General features: G+C 36.3%; 1 protein-coding gene across 1 annotated transcript in view; it reads right to left on the reverse strand.

The window, feature by feature from the left end:
- Positions 1 to 847: 847 nt before the first annotated feature.
- The window catches only part of GRM8 (glutamate metabotropic receptor 8), a 718,399-nt gene continuing 703,744 nt past the window's right edge, over positions 848 to 15,502 (reverse strand). The window contains exons 10-11 of the mRNA XM_046670043.1: positions 7,371 to 7,617; positions 848 to 1,252 (exon numbers count right to left, since the gene is read on the reverse strand). Of these exons, the coding sequence (XP_046525999.1) occupies positions 1,203 to 1,252; positions 7,371 to 7,617 (297 nt within the window). The 3' untranslated portion in view covers positions 848 to 1,202. The remainder of the gene's footprint in view (positions 1,253 to 7,370; positions 7,618 to 15,502) is intronic.

Consider the following 15,502-nt stretch of genomic DNA (forward strand, 5'->3'; position numbering starts at 1 on the left):
CTAGCGTGGTTTATTAGCATGACACAGGCTTCCTATTTTCCCTCTCTCTAATGATACTGTTCTATGAACCAATGAATGTTTTCATTTGGAAAATAAGAAAGCACTGACATATTATCTGAACTGTGGTTTCTGTAGTGATGCCAAGGGAATAAATATGCTAATTCTGTGCTTTGAGGAATGTACTGGGTAAGGCCCATTACTTCCCTGATTTCAGTGGATACTAAGCTCAGGTGAGAAAAGGGTAGTATTGCATACCTTGGAATATTTCATTATGCAAAATTTTGACTTAGAAAACGGAGAATTTCAGTGACGCATTCATATACTTTTAGATGGTGATTTTCACTCTCCCAAGTAAATTTTAACTCATCATTTGTTAATTACGATACCCGAAGCAATTTACCTCAAGCTACTGCTTGATTCTTCATAAAAGCAGCAATTACTATGAAAAACTACCAGCGAAGTCTTGAAATATTCACAAAATTTTACACAAATAATTGTTTTTCATATAGGAATAACACACTCTTCTTCATATACACACGAATGTACAAAAACACATTCCTCGAGGAAATAGTATTTCCTTGGCACACTACGGCTTTTACAGCAGGAGTTAAATACCAGCAGAAGTGCCAACTGGAAAGAGTTTTCCCTGGCGTTAAAACTGGAACGAAACAACTCTCAACATTTGCAAAACATTCCTTTATTATTAGAAATAAATTATTTGTATAAAAAATCGCATGCGTCAACCATTGCATTTATTTTTAGCACAACCCAGGGCTTCAATCCGGTCAGCCATTACAAGAAACAGACTCAATGTCTTATACAAGTTGAACAATGTGGGACAGGAACGGGAGTTGTCACAATCACAGAAAAATACTTACAAGAATAACATCACACATGGTTTATTTCAACAGCATTTTTTTTTCACGAGCTAACATTAGTTTTCCTTTTGTGATTTTTTTTTTACTGGTCTTGAGTAAGCAACACTTTAGCTTGACACTCATTGATTGTATTGTATGGAACGGGTTTCTTCACTCCTTGTTATTGATACTTTTGGTGCGTGGCTACTTTTGTTCCTTACAAGATTGACTATTGATTTGATTGACTGTAGTCTACAGAGATCTCCAGGAGTGAGTGTTGGCGGTGTCATGTTCACTGTTTAAGATCCTATACCAGATTTCTTCATATTGTATCATTTCCCTGTTTCAGATTGAATGATTGCTGTAGCTGATATATGTTGTCTTGGTAGAGGAAGCTGTTAAGACAAATTAAGACAAATTAATAGTATACAATATTAAATTATTTTGTTAAAAAGATATTAAGATTCTAATCCTGTAATGGCTATATTTATATTCCATTTTTATAACATTATTTATTATTTTTTAAACCATGTAGTAGGAATTCAATGATCGTAGAAATAAAAATGCAATTGCAATTTTAATCTGTAAAGCCACTAGTCTCATTTGTAGTATAGATATTTAGCAGAAAATTAAAAATGTCAAAGTTCTAATCTTTAATAGATTTGGATGAAATTCAATTTAAATGTATATTTTGATTAACAAAGATTTACAATATGAAAAATGAAAGAATAGATAAATTATTTATTCTGCAAAATACAAAAAATATTTTTTTACAACACAAGTTAGAGACTTCAATTCTTTGAGTCTGATATGGTGACAAAAAAATATCAAGTACATAGAATATTTGTAAATATATATATTGCCAATATATATTTACGGTCTGGTTTCATCCGAAGGTTATAAATGGAGATGTTTAAAAAAATAAATAAAGACTCAAAGAAGGAAATGAATATTTAATTGTTCTGGTACCAACTTACTATGAAGTAAAATATATTATTGTAGGATTATTAGAAAGATATGAATAACAAAATAATCCAAGACAAATTTATACTCATGCTTAAATTTCCAAAGAATATAAATCTAAATCCAAATAATTTATTTGGCTCTTTGAAAGATAGGAAGGAATAAATCTCTGTTCTAAAAATCAAATGTGATGTCCTATTTTTCAGTACAATTCTGGAATGAATAATCACAAAAAGAAAGATATGACAAAAAAGCAAAACGTGTATGCATTTCACTACATAAATCCAATTCAGGATGAAACAGATTTTTAGAGAATAATTTAGTTTTCAAATGTTGAATAAAGAAATTGTAAAGCCCCTCCTCTGAAATAATTGACAATCAGACTCATTCCATTTTAGTGTACATCAACAGTGGTAATTGACCAGACAAGTTCTTACTGGAGACAGAGACCATACGAAGTTCACAATCACTAAAATTAATGTAGATGGCCCAAGGAAGTGCTAATTGTAGAAGTTTTAGCTATTTTTTATTTCATTGACTATTATGAGCTTCATGCCAAAAATAGGTGACATATGCACTTATCTACATTGCTCACAATTCTCCTAGGTTATTATTGTAGCACAGTGGAAATGGAGTAGATTTTAGACCTGCTTTTAAATTACACTCTGTTCACTACAAAATGAATGAAAAATGGTCATTGAATCAGGCCACTAGGATTCAGTTTCATCACTGGCCCAAAATCCACAGCATTGGGTTTTTGTGAGGATAGAGGCAGAGTAGATTTGTCAGGGAATGGATGTTGTCTAGGAGAATCAATATGGAATCCTACTTTTCTGCTTATGCCTTCCAAAAGTAGGATGTCTGTTATATTTCGTTTGATGTGAAGTGAAGCACAATGATTTTTATGCTCATTTACTTTTATTTTTTAATTTTTATTTCTAATTTATATAATGCTCTCATATGCCTCCGAATTTCCTCTAAGAGAATAAAATCTGTACTTCAACTACCTTTTAGAAGAACTTTCATATAATTTTTGTATACAAGATGAAGAAAAATTATCATAAGAATTAGAAAAACAACCCTTAAAAAGGTTATTCAACTTCCTACCCTATTCAATAATAACTAAAAATGTAGGAAATATTTATCAAATTTGTAGATAGCTAGAGAGAAAAAGTAAAGTTGAAATAGAGGAACAAGAGTCAAAAAGACCTTGAAGAAGATGGTATTCAGATGGTAATTCAACAGAAGGCGATTTGGATCAGACCATATTCAAGGGTCATTCCAACTTTAAGACTCTATAGCTAAGCAAAGATTCATTCTTGATTTTTGAATTCTTAGACATGATCTCCAGGGAAAAAGATGGTAGAATTCTATTGAGAATTGAGACTTTAAAATGAGACTTCACAAAAGGAAAATAATCTTAATTTTTCTAAGGGTTAGAAAAGGGAGTTTTAGGCGCTGGAAACCAATGACTTAGTCAACATGAGAACAATGGTATGGGACAAACTTTGTGAATGTGAATGGTAGATATCTTGCAAGAATCCTCATCCCAGAAGTATTACAGCGCAGAATGGATCAGAGAGGTACAAATGGGGAGAGTTTTTAACGGTAGTAATGAATATGCTTATGTGAAAATCAGTTTTTGAATAGAGTAACAATGAATTTCCTGTGCACACCACACTGCATTCATTAGCTAGAGAAAGCAGATCTACCTTCAACGGCAGCTATTTTCATAAATTATTCATGAACATAGCTCAAGGAATATCATGTTACAGAATTTGTTAACTGGGTACAGTTGATAAAATTCATATATATCAACTTTGTTTCTAACTCCCTTCTTACACTTTTATGAAACAACACTTGACCTTTTTTTGTGTGACATGTAGTATTCTGCAAATTCAGTAATTAATGTGGACTCATTGGTCTCCCACCCAGCTTCACATTACTTATATCTATTCTGTGTAGCTTTTTAAGCTTTAAAGCCTTAAATATGTGACCAGAATTTCTGGCATTAAGGAGTCATCTTTAAGGTGAAGTTTCTTTTTTTTTTTTAAAAGGTTTATGTGGGTTTTTTGGGGGGTTTTTGTTTGTTTGTTTTTTGCAAGGAAAGATTCACCCTGAGCTAACATCCAGTGCCAATCTTCCTCTTGTTTTTTTTCTTCCCCAAAGCCCCAGCACATGGTTGTATATGCTACTTGTAAGTTGTTCTAGTTCTTCTATGTGAGCCACCACCACAGCATGGCAACTGCCAGACAGGTGGTGTGGTTCTGTGACCTGGAAGTGAAGCTGGGCACTGAAGTGGTGAGTGCTGAACTTTAATCACTAGGCCATCAGGGCTGCTCAAGGTGAAGTTGCTAAGTATGATGAATCTGTAGAGCTCCATGACCAAGAGGGAAAAGCAGTGCATGTATATCATAAATACACAGTTAATCGGGCAGAAAAAATAAACCCAACAATAGAATAGTAGCTATAATTATCAAAATCCTCCATATCAAAAAAAAATGAAGGGGCCAGCATGGTGGAGCAGTGGTTAAGTGCGCATGTTCTGCTTTGGCCGCCCAGGGTCCACCGGTTCGGATCCCGGCTGTGGACATGGCACCGCTTGGCAAGCAGCCATGCTGTGGTAGGCGTCCCACATATAAAGCAGAGGAAGATGGGCACGGATGTTAGCTCAGGGCTAATCTTCCTCAAAAAAAAAAATTAAGAAGGAAAGCGGGATACTAAAACAATAGTTTTTGATTTTTAAGCCTTCTCTTTTCTGTTAACCACAGACCAATCTATATTTTCATGGGAGTAATGATACTTTTACCTTTATACAGTGAATTGTAGTTTACAAAACACTTTCCTGTATGTCCTTGTCACTTCATTGTGGTGATGGTGATCTATCAAAAGTCTGGTAGCAGAAAGTGTGAGAATGCAGCAACATGGATACTATCCCAGTGGATTAACCAGCTCTGGATTCATTGAGAATAGACTCCACCCATTTTGAGAGGAAGTGTTTTAAATCTGAGGAGGCCAGTACTAGTTACAGACAGTTGAATGGCAAAGGCTTTTCCAGTATTCAATTATACTTCTAAAGACATGACACATTTTTAGAAGAAAAATATTTCACTTAAGTTATTCAAGTTATTGATACTTCTAGAGAGTTTGTGATTTTAGAAGACTTTTGACTCAAAACCACTGGTACGTGGAGCATAGGTAATAGGAACGCAAGGAGTCCATGATTCTAGTCGTGTATATGAATAAAGGTTGACAATGGTTACCTGGAGTGGGATTGTGGAAGGATGTGTCAAGATGTCATACACTTTCTCTCCTGAGTGTGTAAACTCTAATCACTCTATCTGGGCTCAATACTCAAATCCAAACTACTCCTGTAAAAGACGAATAACTAAAATCTCCAAAGTATGATTTAACATTCTTTCAGGTAGTATTGACTTTCTCAATTCACCTTTTTAACTTTCTTTTTCCTTCTAAAAGCAGGCATCCAAATTCTCCAGAATAGTATAGGCTTATGCTCTATACAGCCTCACATGTGTGATCTTTCATTCTTATTTCAGAGAAAATAGGGAAATGCACGCATACTATGAATCCCATGCCAACATCCAGAAAATAATAGAAGGAAACAGAAAATGTATGAGACTTATTTCTATAATATGCGATTAGTCTTGATCAATACTGGAAATTATCCTCTTCGGGGAACCTATTTACTTTTTAAAGGAGTGGGAAAATTTTGCTCATTTTTTCCTCACCACGTTCCAGAGATGAGACTGGGATGACTGGTATTTATTTCACTGTACGTTTGGTTGCTTCCATTTGCAACCATATTATATAAAGCTTTATGGATTGCTGCTAGAAAATAAGCACAACTACAGACTCTGGTGCATCATACTGAGAAGTGCCAGTGTTCAAAGTGTATCATTGGCCAACTGCAGTTTATTGGCATCCTACAATAGACTTTAACTTCCTGCACTGAAGCTTTCAAGGCAGAAAAATACAGATAAAATTCTGCCCTCAAATTACAAGCATTTTACTCTGATGCCTTTGATAGTAGTTACAGTACATCTGTTGCTAAGAGCCCAAATAGGTCCATTATTAGTAAATTGCTTACCTATAATCAGAGATGATTATAATGATTTGTTACCAAAACCCATCCTTACCGTGGTCTCTCTTGCAGTTTCTCAAGGTTTCATGTTTGCAGAAAGGTGAATACGTGGGGAGTGTTTGTGGAATTCTTAAAAGACTTCTTTCTCTACTAAGTGACTAAATTTTCTATTAGCGAGCTGAAGGTAATCTTCCTAGAGAATCTGGCCAATAATTCCATGTAAGGCTGACAGTAATTGAAGCGAATAAGTTTAATTAATCAATACTTATCTTCTGAGGATATTTCTGCATATAGAGCATTAGAGGAGACAATGTTCATCTGGAAATCTTGAGGGAAGGGTAGGTTTGTGAATTCAGTGAAGACTATAAGTTGTTACAATAATTAAATCAGATAAAATCAACTCTTAATCTTCCCTGTATTCTGTGTCAAAAGTAGAGAGATTAGGGGATATAGCCTGCTGGAGGAATCTGAGAGGAAGAGAGTATTTTTGCATAGGGTTTTATCTTTAATTATTAAATACCTATGTTGCATTCCCAAGAGACAGGAAAACACTCTAATCCAAGGATGTCAGCTTTTATTTCTTTTTGATCCATTTACAGAACATAGTAATGTAAAGGTTGTATTTTTTTTTGTACTGCATTCAGCTTTCCAGTGTTTTACAATACAAACCTTCAATCTATTTGTGATTCTTCCATAGATACCAAGATGGACTGAACAGATCAGTTAAACTCTACTGGATTAGCTTGGTACCAGTGTATCATTATCATGTGCTTCTTCAGGGGTAGAGTGTAAAGAAGAGGAAGATAGGTGAGGAAAGGAAAAGTGGAGTGGTGGTTGTGGAAACGATTCTGTCTTCAGGGTCATGAGGCTTTCAGAGAAGAGCTCTAATTATCATAATAAATCCAAGAAAGGAAATCAAGGGAAGCCAAAGAAGTGGGCTGCTTGGAGGAAATGAGTATTAACTATTACATAAGCTAACATGCTAGTTAACCAGTTTTCTCATTCCCCTGTATACTCAAATAACACATCATTTATTTGTGTAAGATCTTCAGTAGTATGTTCCATAAAGATTAACTAACGATTCATTCTGTAAAGAGCAACCAATAATGAAGATTGGAAAATAGTTCCTAAGCAGTAAAAGATGATTTTATAAATGGAAGATAGTTCCAAGCTTCAAGCTCTGTAATTCTTCAAAAGAGACCTGAGTGTCACACTTTGTAAGAGATTTTGTGTGCATGTTTTTCCTCCAGAGAAGAGCCACTGGCCTTGGAATCATTTGGTTTTAACCACATGGTTCTAACTGCCATGATGGTCTCACAGTGTGCGAGTACCACCATGCCCCTGGAACCATGTAGCACAGTCCCCAAGACTAGTAGAAGAATGTTCAACGTACATCTATTAGGAAGTGCTCCCGCTCTTGACCATTGGAAAGTCTACAGAAGACTTACTGTTGGTTTCAAGACTCTCACAGAGTTCACTTTTCACCTCGCCATTTGGTCTGTCATTTCCTTTTTGGATCAGTTTGCTTTGCATGGTGGCAGCTGCCACCACAGCCTTGAAGCTCCTCTTGCGTTTTTGAACGTTCTGCTCTGGATGAAAAATTATAATATAAACCTTGGGCATATAGAGCATGCCCAGAGACACCGAAGCACTTAAACTCATGGAGACAGTAAGTGTTGTTGTCTGGATGTACATCTGAGGGGAGGAAAAACAAGAAGAATCAATATTGGTAAGCTTGATCTAAGATAAAGCAAACAACTTAAGCATTTCCTGAAATTATTGCAGCTTCTCTGCTAAAAGTGCATGAGAAGGTACTTATTGCAATTGCCCTTAATTATAGTAAGCATTCTTTTATCCCCACCTGCAAATGTGGGTAAGTTTGTATTGTTTATCAAGCCCAATTCCTTAAAACAAACAGACAAACAAACAGCCAAGCTGATGGGGCTTAGTTTCTCTTTTAGATTACAATTAACCACATGTAAGGATGGGAGCATAACCAGTCTGGCAAAAGACTAACGTTTATGCCATATAGCCCTTTTTCAGGGAGGTATCACAGGGTCAAGTGTTATTCTTTTAACAATAACTTTAACCTAGAAAGTAAATTATATATAGTGGAAATAAAGAGCGGGAGTGAAATATTCCAGAACCTCACTATTGCACACCATTGCTTGAATAATGCTATTTACATCTTCACATGATTACTTAATTCCAGCTGCCAAACCTGATAAATCACAAACATGCCAAAAGGGCTTGATTTTTTTTTTTAACAGCCCCTCTAAAGAACATTTCCAGAGGGATTCTCAGTGACTGCATCATGTCAAAATATGTAAGACCTCCTCCCTCCAAGATTTAACTGTGCTTTCCTGGGATAGGGTCCTAGCATCCGCATTTTGAAAATTCTCCCAGTGTGCTCGTTCCTTATCCTTATTCCACTGAAACTGACTGCTCTGGTACTTACAAAGAGAGTCTCTTTGGAAGATTTTTCTTCCTACAATCTAAAGGTTATTAAGCTAAAAAAAGCCAAACCTAAAATCGCTGCTCTTGGCTTTTTCCTTACGCTATGAAAACAGACAAGGCAGTATTTTCATCTTTCTTCCCCCCAGCATTATTATTATTGAAAAATACAAATTGTATATATTTAAGGTGTACAGCTTGATGTTTTGATAAACATAAGTATTGTGAAATAATCATTGCAATCAAGTTAACATATCTGTCACCTCACATTGTTACCATTTTGTTTCATTTTCATTTTTTTGTGATGAGGAACACTTAAGATTTACCTTTTTTGAAAATTTGAAGTATACAATACAGTATTGTTAACTATAGTCACCGTGCTGTATATTAGATCGCCAGAACTGATGCAACTTGCGTAGCTGAAACTTTGTACCTTTTGACCAACAGCTCCGTGTTTCCCCTTCCCTTGCCCCTGGTCACCACTGTTCTACTCTCTGTTTCTGTGAATCTTGACTATTTTAGATTCCACATATAAGCAAGATCATGCAATATCTGTCTCTGTGTCTGGCTGATTTCACTTAGCATAATGTCCTCAGGTTCATCCATGTTGTCACAAATGGCAAGATTTCCTTCTTTTCTTAGGGTGCATAATATTCCATTGAATGTATATATCACATCTTCAAAAAACCTTTGATCTAGTTCCATTTTTCATGTCCTGAGCCTAAAATGTAATTTTCTCAAACAACCTGAAAGACTGAGGCCACAAAGAAGCTGTGTTTTAAGATTGTGAAGAGATCTCCTTTATCATATCTATGATCCTCATTAACATCTATTCACTCTAACAACACCTCTGAAAATATAAAGTTGTCACATTGTATCTGGCAATCCCAAGACCCAAATTAATTGTGTCCTTTTAATAAAGGATCTAAAAACATTCACCTTCAAGGGTAAATACCTGAATCAGCACCAGGGTTGCCTTTTCCTAGGGAAAAAAGCTTTTTCCTAGGGGAAACGGTTTCTCTTAACAGATGGCAAAGCCCTGAGGAAAAGAACTGTCCAAACCACAAGGAGAATGTCAGGCACTAGGAAAGAGGCTGTCTCTGTGAAGTCATGCCGTGGAAGTTGCTGAGTTTACTGTTGTATTCATTTACCACTAAGGCTGCCTTTTCCATAAGACCTTATTGTGAGTATGGGAATACCCTTCAACAAGGTAATATACAATTTGGTTTGTTTCAAAGTTCATCTCCTCCAGGAAGTCCACGATAAACCTTATCTTAATTATAATGTTCTTTACTTTACTCATAAGCGCTAAGGTATTGAAAAACAAATACAATGGAGCACTTACTAATGTGTAACTATGTGATTATAATTGTTTATATGAACTTTGTAGTCAGTTGTATGAAATCCACAAGTAGGGTATAAATGTCCTTAGAGCTGTAACCTACATTTTTTCTTATATACCTCTAAGAAACCATGCAAGAGTCTAGAAACAATAATCACTCAGAAGCTGCTTGTTATTTTTAGGTATATGAAGATCTTTGGGAAGATCTGATTTAGACAAATCATAAAGAAATATGCTTTCCACAGTTTTCCACTCTGTCAAATGGACATCAGTAATGGCTATGATGCAGGGCTGACAATATTTTAAGTAAGAAACACAAAGTGATGAGGTATGAATCCAGACTCTAGGTTGAGCTCATGAGTATTGGGCTCATGAATGCCAGCCTCAATAGAGACATCATTCAAATACACCCCTCAGCAAAGTGATAAATTACTACATGTCCTGACCTTTCTTGCAACCTGCCAATAAGTTAAATCTGAGAGAACTAAGGATCTACCAAAATTAAGAGGGTCTTGATGAAGTGTGGATATGTGCCTTAAATCTTATAAATCCCCCTAAGCTTTGCCACCTACTTTTAAGCAACTTATTATTGTGAATACTCATAAACTTCTCATGTGTTGGTTAATCCTCTCTGAATTCCTACTTATTTGCCATCTAGCATTGCTGCAGAAAATCTATTCAGAAAATGGGCCGCAGAGTATGGACATAAAGATAAGGAAAGGATACAGCCAAATGCAAACTGCACATGTAACTGTTCCAAAGCCACTCAAATAGGCAACCATCAGTTTTGTCCCAGTCAGACCCTGCCAAGTCAATTTAGCTTAAAAATAAACAAACAATAAACAAACAGAAAACCTCCAGAGGTCAAACAGCCATGAAATGATGGGAACACTGACATTATTAGTTGAATTATTTTTAATGTCTTAATCCGTTGGTCTTGCTAAAATGTATAGCACTAGTTCAAATAATACATAACACCTTTCTATTTTGAAAATCTTATAAATTTCCTCTGCTACCATAAATATAAATGATACTTTTCTTCCCTTATTCAGAATAATTTCTGTAATATATAGTAAATTTAGTCTTGCTAAATATTAGGCATGAAGAAGATTCTGGAATGCTAGTTCCCACATTAAATACACTACGCAGTCTATGCTTTTGGCAGATCAACTCAACAGAAGATATAGTAAACATAGATATTAGGATTAAACAGTACTATGCTTATGTTCCAAGCTCTCCATTAGACACTATGCTTTCAGATTACACCAAAATGCTCTCCTTACTTGTGCGTTCTCTTAAAACAGCTTCTGGAAACTTTTGATGTGAATTTAATAGAGGAAAAGCATCTATACAAAATCATACCCCAAAATCCAAAAACTTAGAGTGGACTTGCTTTAGTTACAGGACCTTGCACTGTGAGTACACTGAGTTTTTTAACTTAATCTTTGAATATTTAATGGAATGAAAAAGTCTTATATATCATAACCCCAATGAAAGCAACAATAGCAAAACAAGCAAAAAAATAAAAATTCCACTTACTCGCACTCTAGAGAGACTGAATCTTTAGCATCATAGATTATAAGATTCTGAATATCTCCCATATTTAAGAAGAAATGGAGAGATTTTAGTAAAAGATTGAAAATGAGCATTTGATTAAAAAAACTCACAGCTTTTTGTATACCTATAGAAAGTTCTAATTATTTGAGCCATGTAAGAAAGGCATACCACCACTTACCTTTTTTTTTTTTTTTTTACGATAAAGAAGTTTACAGAGAAATCTGGAGTTCCCTTGTGGGTAGTAAAAGCCCCAAGCTGACCCACCAAGCAATAATCCAAACTCTAATAAAACTTCCCTAGCAACTGGACAGCTGTGTGATCTTATTTTCCTCTCTGACCTTGAATTTCTTATCTATCAAATGGGGAGAAATAATATCTTTCTCATAGAAGGGTTATGTGGTGGAATGACGCAATTGTTATAAAATGTCTCAAAGGTACAACATAGTAGTAGCTCAACAAAGATTATTTGCCCAACAACTTTGAATCTAAAAGGATGTTAACAAAGCATCCTTCTAGGTATCCAAAGCAGTCAGTGTTGTTTCATGAATAGCTGATGGCCATGCTCTAACTATACGATGTCAAGGAAAAGGCTTTTGTAATCTGACTTCAAAGTAGGCAGAACAAAATTTTGCCCAAAAGTCAACTCTATTTGCTGATGTCAAGGCCATATTATATTACTGTCTGTGCTACAGTCCTAAAATAACACTCTGCCTCTCTATATCAGTTATAGCTCGCCAGAATGCAGGAAGGAGCTATGTTAACTCCCTATAACCAACAAAAACCCATTGAGAGATGCCAACAATGGCAGTGGATATGTTAATGTAACCTCCTTTTTTTCCCAGCCTTGTTTTATGCCCCACCTTCTGCCCCCTGTCACTCCCAAATATTAATACCCGGAGGAAGGGGAGTATCTTTTCTATTACATCCACTGACAGCCTGTCACTTCATGGACATTTTGAACCTGAAGCAGTCAGAAGCACTGAAGCAGATTTAAACAATCTCTGGATAAGCCAGGGAGGAGCTGGCAGAATGGAGCATACTAACAGGACATCTTTTCTGAGACCCATTACAGCTCCCTCTTGGTTCTCCAAAAGGGCCATTTGTGCACATCCAGGGTCTACTGAATGGAGGTCATGGCCTGGAATCATTAAAGACTCCAGGAAGAGTGGGGAGGGAGGAGATTATATTACTCTAGGAGAAAGGTCAGTCTTTTACTTTTAACCAGCTATCAGCACACAGAACTCCATAGATTCTGATATCCAACATGGTGAGTTTTTAACCCTTTAGCAACTAAGGTAACCTATTATGAGACCTAACACCCAAGGCAGTTTGTGCCATGTGATAAGAAACAAAGTCATTATTATTATTATTTCTCCCCAAAGCCCCAGCACATAGTTGTATATCCTAATTGCAAGTCATTCTAGTTCTTCTGTGTGGGATGCCACCACAGCATGGCTTGATGAGTGGCGTGTAGGTCCATGCCCAGGATCTGAAACAGCAAACCCTGGGCCGCTGAAGCAGAGTGTGTGAACTTAACCACTCACCAACGGGGCCGGGCCCAACAAATTCATTATTTATTCCTGAATATTTCTGCCTTGCCCTGGATAGTTTAATCTCACTTTTTGCTATAGTCAGCCAGCTTCTATCTGGCTGCTTTGCACATAGCCTGATCAGTGGGAAAGCTATGTTAACACTTAAAGCCTGCCTTTCTCTGCTACTGTATCTATTTCCTCATCTGTGTGTCCGCCAAAGTGGCACCCGCATCCCAAAATGGATTTTATTCTGCTTTTCAGCAAGGCTTCAGCCAATGGACTTCAAAATCACACTGATTGCGAGAAGTGATTGAAAATTTTTTTAACAATAGGGAAATTTACAGAGAAACTCTGGCGTTGCCTTGTGAGTGGTAAAAGCCCCAAATCAACCCACCATGCAATAATCCAAACTCTAATAGTACTCCTCTGGCAACTCGGCACAGCAAACACCAGAGGCAAGAACCAGCTCTTTTGGCTGAGCCTGGACACTGATGAACCATCACTAATATCAAATATTTTACCATCATTTCAGTTTCATTTAGTCCAAATACCTTGCTAGTTTCTCCTTCTCTGTCAATTCTAAGGGATCTTCCTCATCTCTCTAACATCTTTACATTGAAATAATTCAGACCTCAGTCCTTAGACATACATCTATGTATCATCTATCATCTATCTATCTATCTATCTGTTATCTATCTATGATCTATCCACATTGCTTTCTTGACCATCACATTTGGAATCACGGCCTTAGAGCAGGACCAGGTTCCTGGATGTGCTACCTGTACACAGTTCCCTTCACTCAGAAGGACGTTACACTTGGTTTAACTCTCTGCTGTCACTGCTTTAAAATTCTTATGAATTTTTGCACAAGTCGGCCTGCATTTTCATATATTACCGGACCCCACAAATTATGTATGTATTCTCACCTTAAAAATCATTCACATGCTGACAAATTCCAGGCTTCCCTCAGGAAATTCAATTGCCATCTGGGTAGCTCATCCTGGATGTCTGATGCATACCTAAAACTGACAAGCATCTGAATCCCATCTTCATTCTTGAACCTATTCTTCCAGTGGTCTTCCTTGTCAAGTTAATTCTATCTTTCCAGTTTTTGGGACAAAAATCTTAAAATTGTCCTTATCCTCTTACTGTATCTATGAAGAACCTTGTTGATTCTACCTTCAATATTTGCTCACACAGGTCATTTTCCATTACCACTACTGGAACTATATTGGTTCTAGCCAACATCATCTCTAATTCAGATTATTGCTATAGCTATCATTCTGATTTCTCTTCTTCTGCCCTTGCTCTCTTCTGTTTGATCATCTGATTGATCTTAATACAGCAGCTAGAATAATGCCATTATTCATAAATCGAGTTAAGTCATTCCTACTCTACAATGACTCCTCATTGATGGTATCCCTACAATGTCCCGCAAGGTCCTCTGATGTGATCTGGCTTTACTCTATCCCTCATTCCTTCTCTTCCCACCATACTGGTCTCATGGCTGACCCTCTAACTTACCAAGCATGCTTCTGCTTTGGGGCTTTTACATTTGAAGGCTTGCTTCTTCACTTCCTTCATGTCTTTCCTGAACTGTTCTTTCTCAGAGAAAAATAGACAGATCTTTCCTAAACACACCATTAAATATTATAACCCACACTCCTCCACCAGCATTCCCAGCTTTATTTCACTCCTCAACATCTAACATTTTCTAGCATAAAAGTCTATCTATTTTACTAATATAATTTGTGTATTGTCTATTTCCCTCAACTAGAATAAAAATTCCATGACTATTGGGATTTTTACCTGTTTTGTTCACTGCTATAAACTCAACACCTAGAACATTGCCTGGACTACACACATTTCTATATTTTTTGAAGTGGTGTGGGTCCCTACTCTTGAATCTGGCATTTAAAGAAAATAATCCATGTAGTTTAAAGAGGGAAACAACAAATCTGATTCTGAAGCTAGAAAATAGGAAATCTGAGGGCCCCATTCCCTCTCAAATCAATATCTAGGTTGGGACAGAAACTCTCAGATAGATAAACATGATGCTTTTTTAAACTGTAAATATCACAGTAATGAGGCATTTCACTCTAATTTAGCAAAAGACTGTGTAAATTAAAACTCAATGGTCTCCACTTTGGGGATATGAGAGCTTTGAGCTCGACCCTGGATCCTTCTCCCATTTAAGAACTATCTAACTGAGGGTATTGCACTTGCACTATTTATAAGCTTCCATAGACTTACAGGATTTAAGGAGACAACATATGTAAAATATTGGCATTGAATCTGGCATATAATAATCAATAAATTATAGCTATTATTGTCATTACTTAACCTTGATCCTGTTCTCTATTCATCTTCCTCCACTCTTCACAATAAAGACTTAATAGTACTGCTCTCTCAAAATCCGCCTCAGGTATTTTAGCCTTTTTTAGTAGGAGCACACACACACACAAATATAGACATAAAATTTGTTCATAAGGAAATATATTTTATGCTGTGGGAAACTCTAGGGTCAGCATATTCAAAGAACCATAGTCTAGTTTCTGAGAAAAAAAATCACTGTCCTGAGTGTTGTGTTTCTCTTAACAGGTAGAAATCATGGTGGTGTTGACCCATCCACAAGTCAAAGACATTATACTGTGTTTTCATTTGTGGAGATAGAGATGGGTTTGCTCTGATCCAT

The sequence above is a fragment of the Equus quagga genome, chromosome 8 (assembly GCF_021613505.1).
Source record: "Equus quagga isolate Etosha38 chromosome 8, UCLA_HA_Equagga_1.0, whole genome shotgun sequence".
NCBI lineage: Eukaryota > Metazoa > Chordata > Mammalia > Perissodactyla > Equidae > Equus > Equus quagga.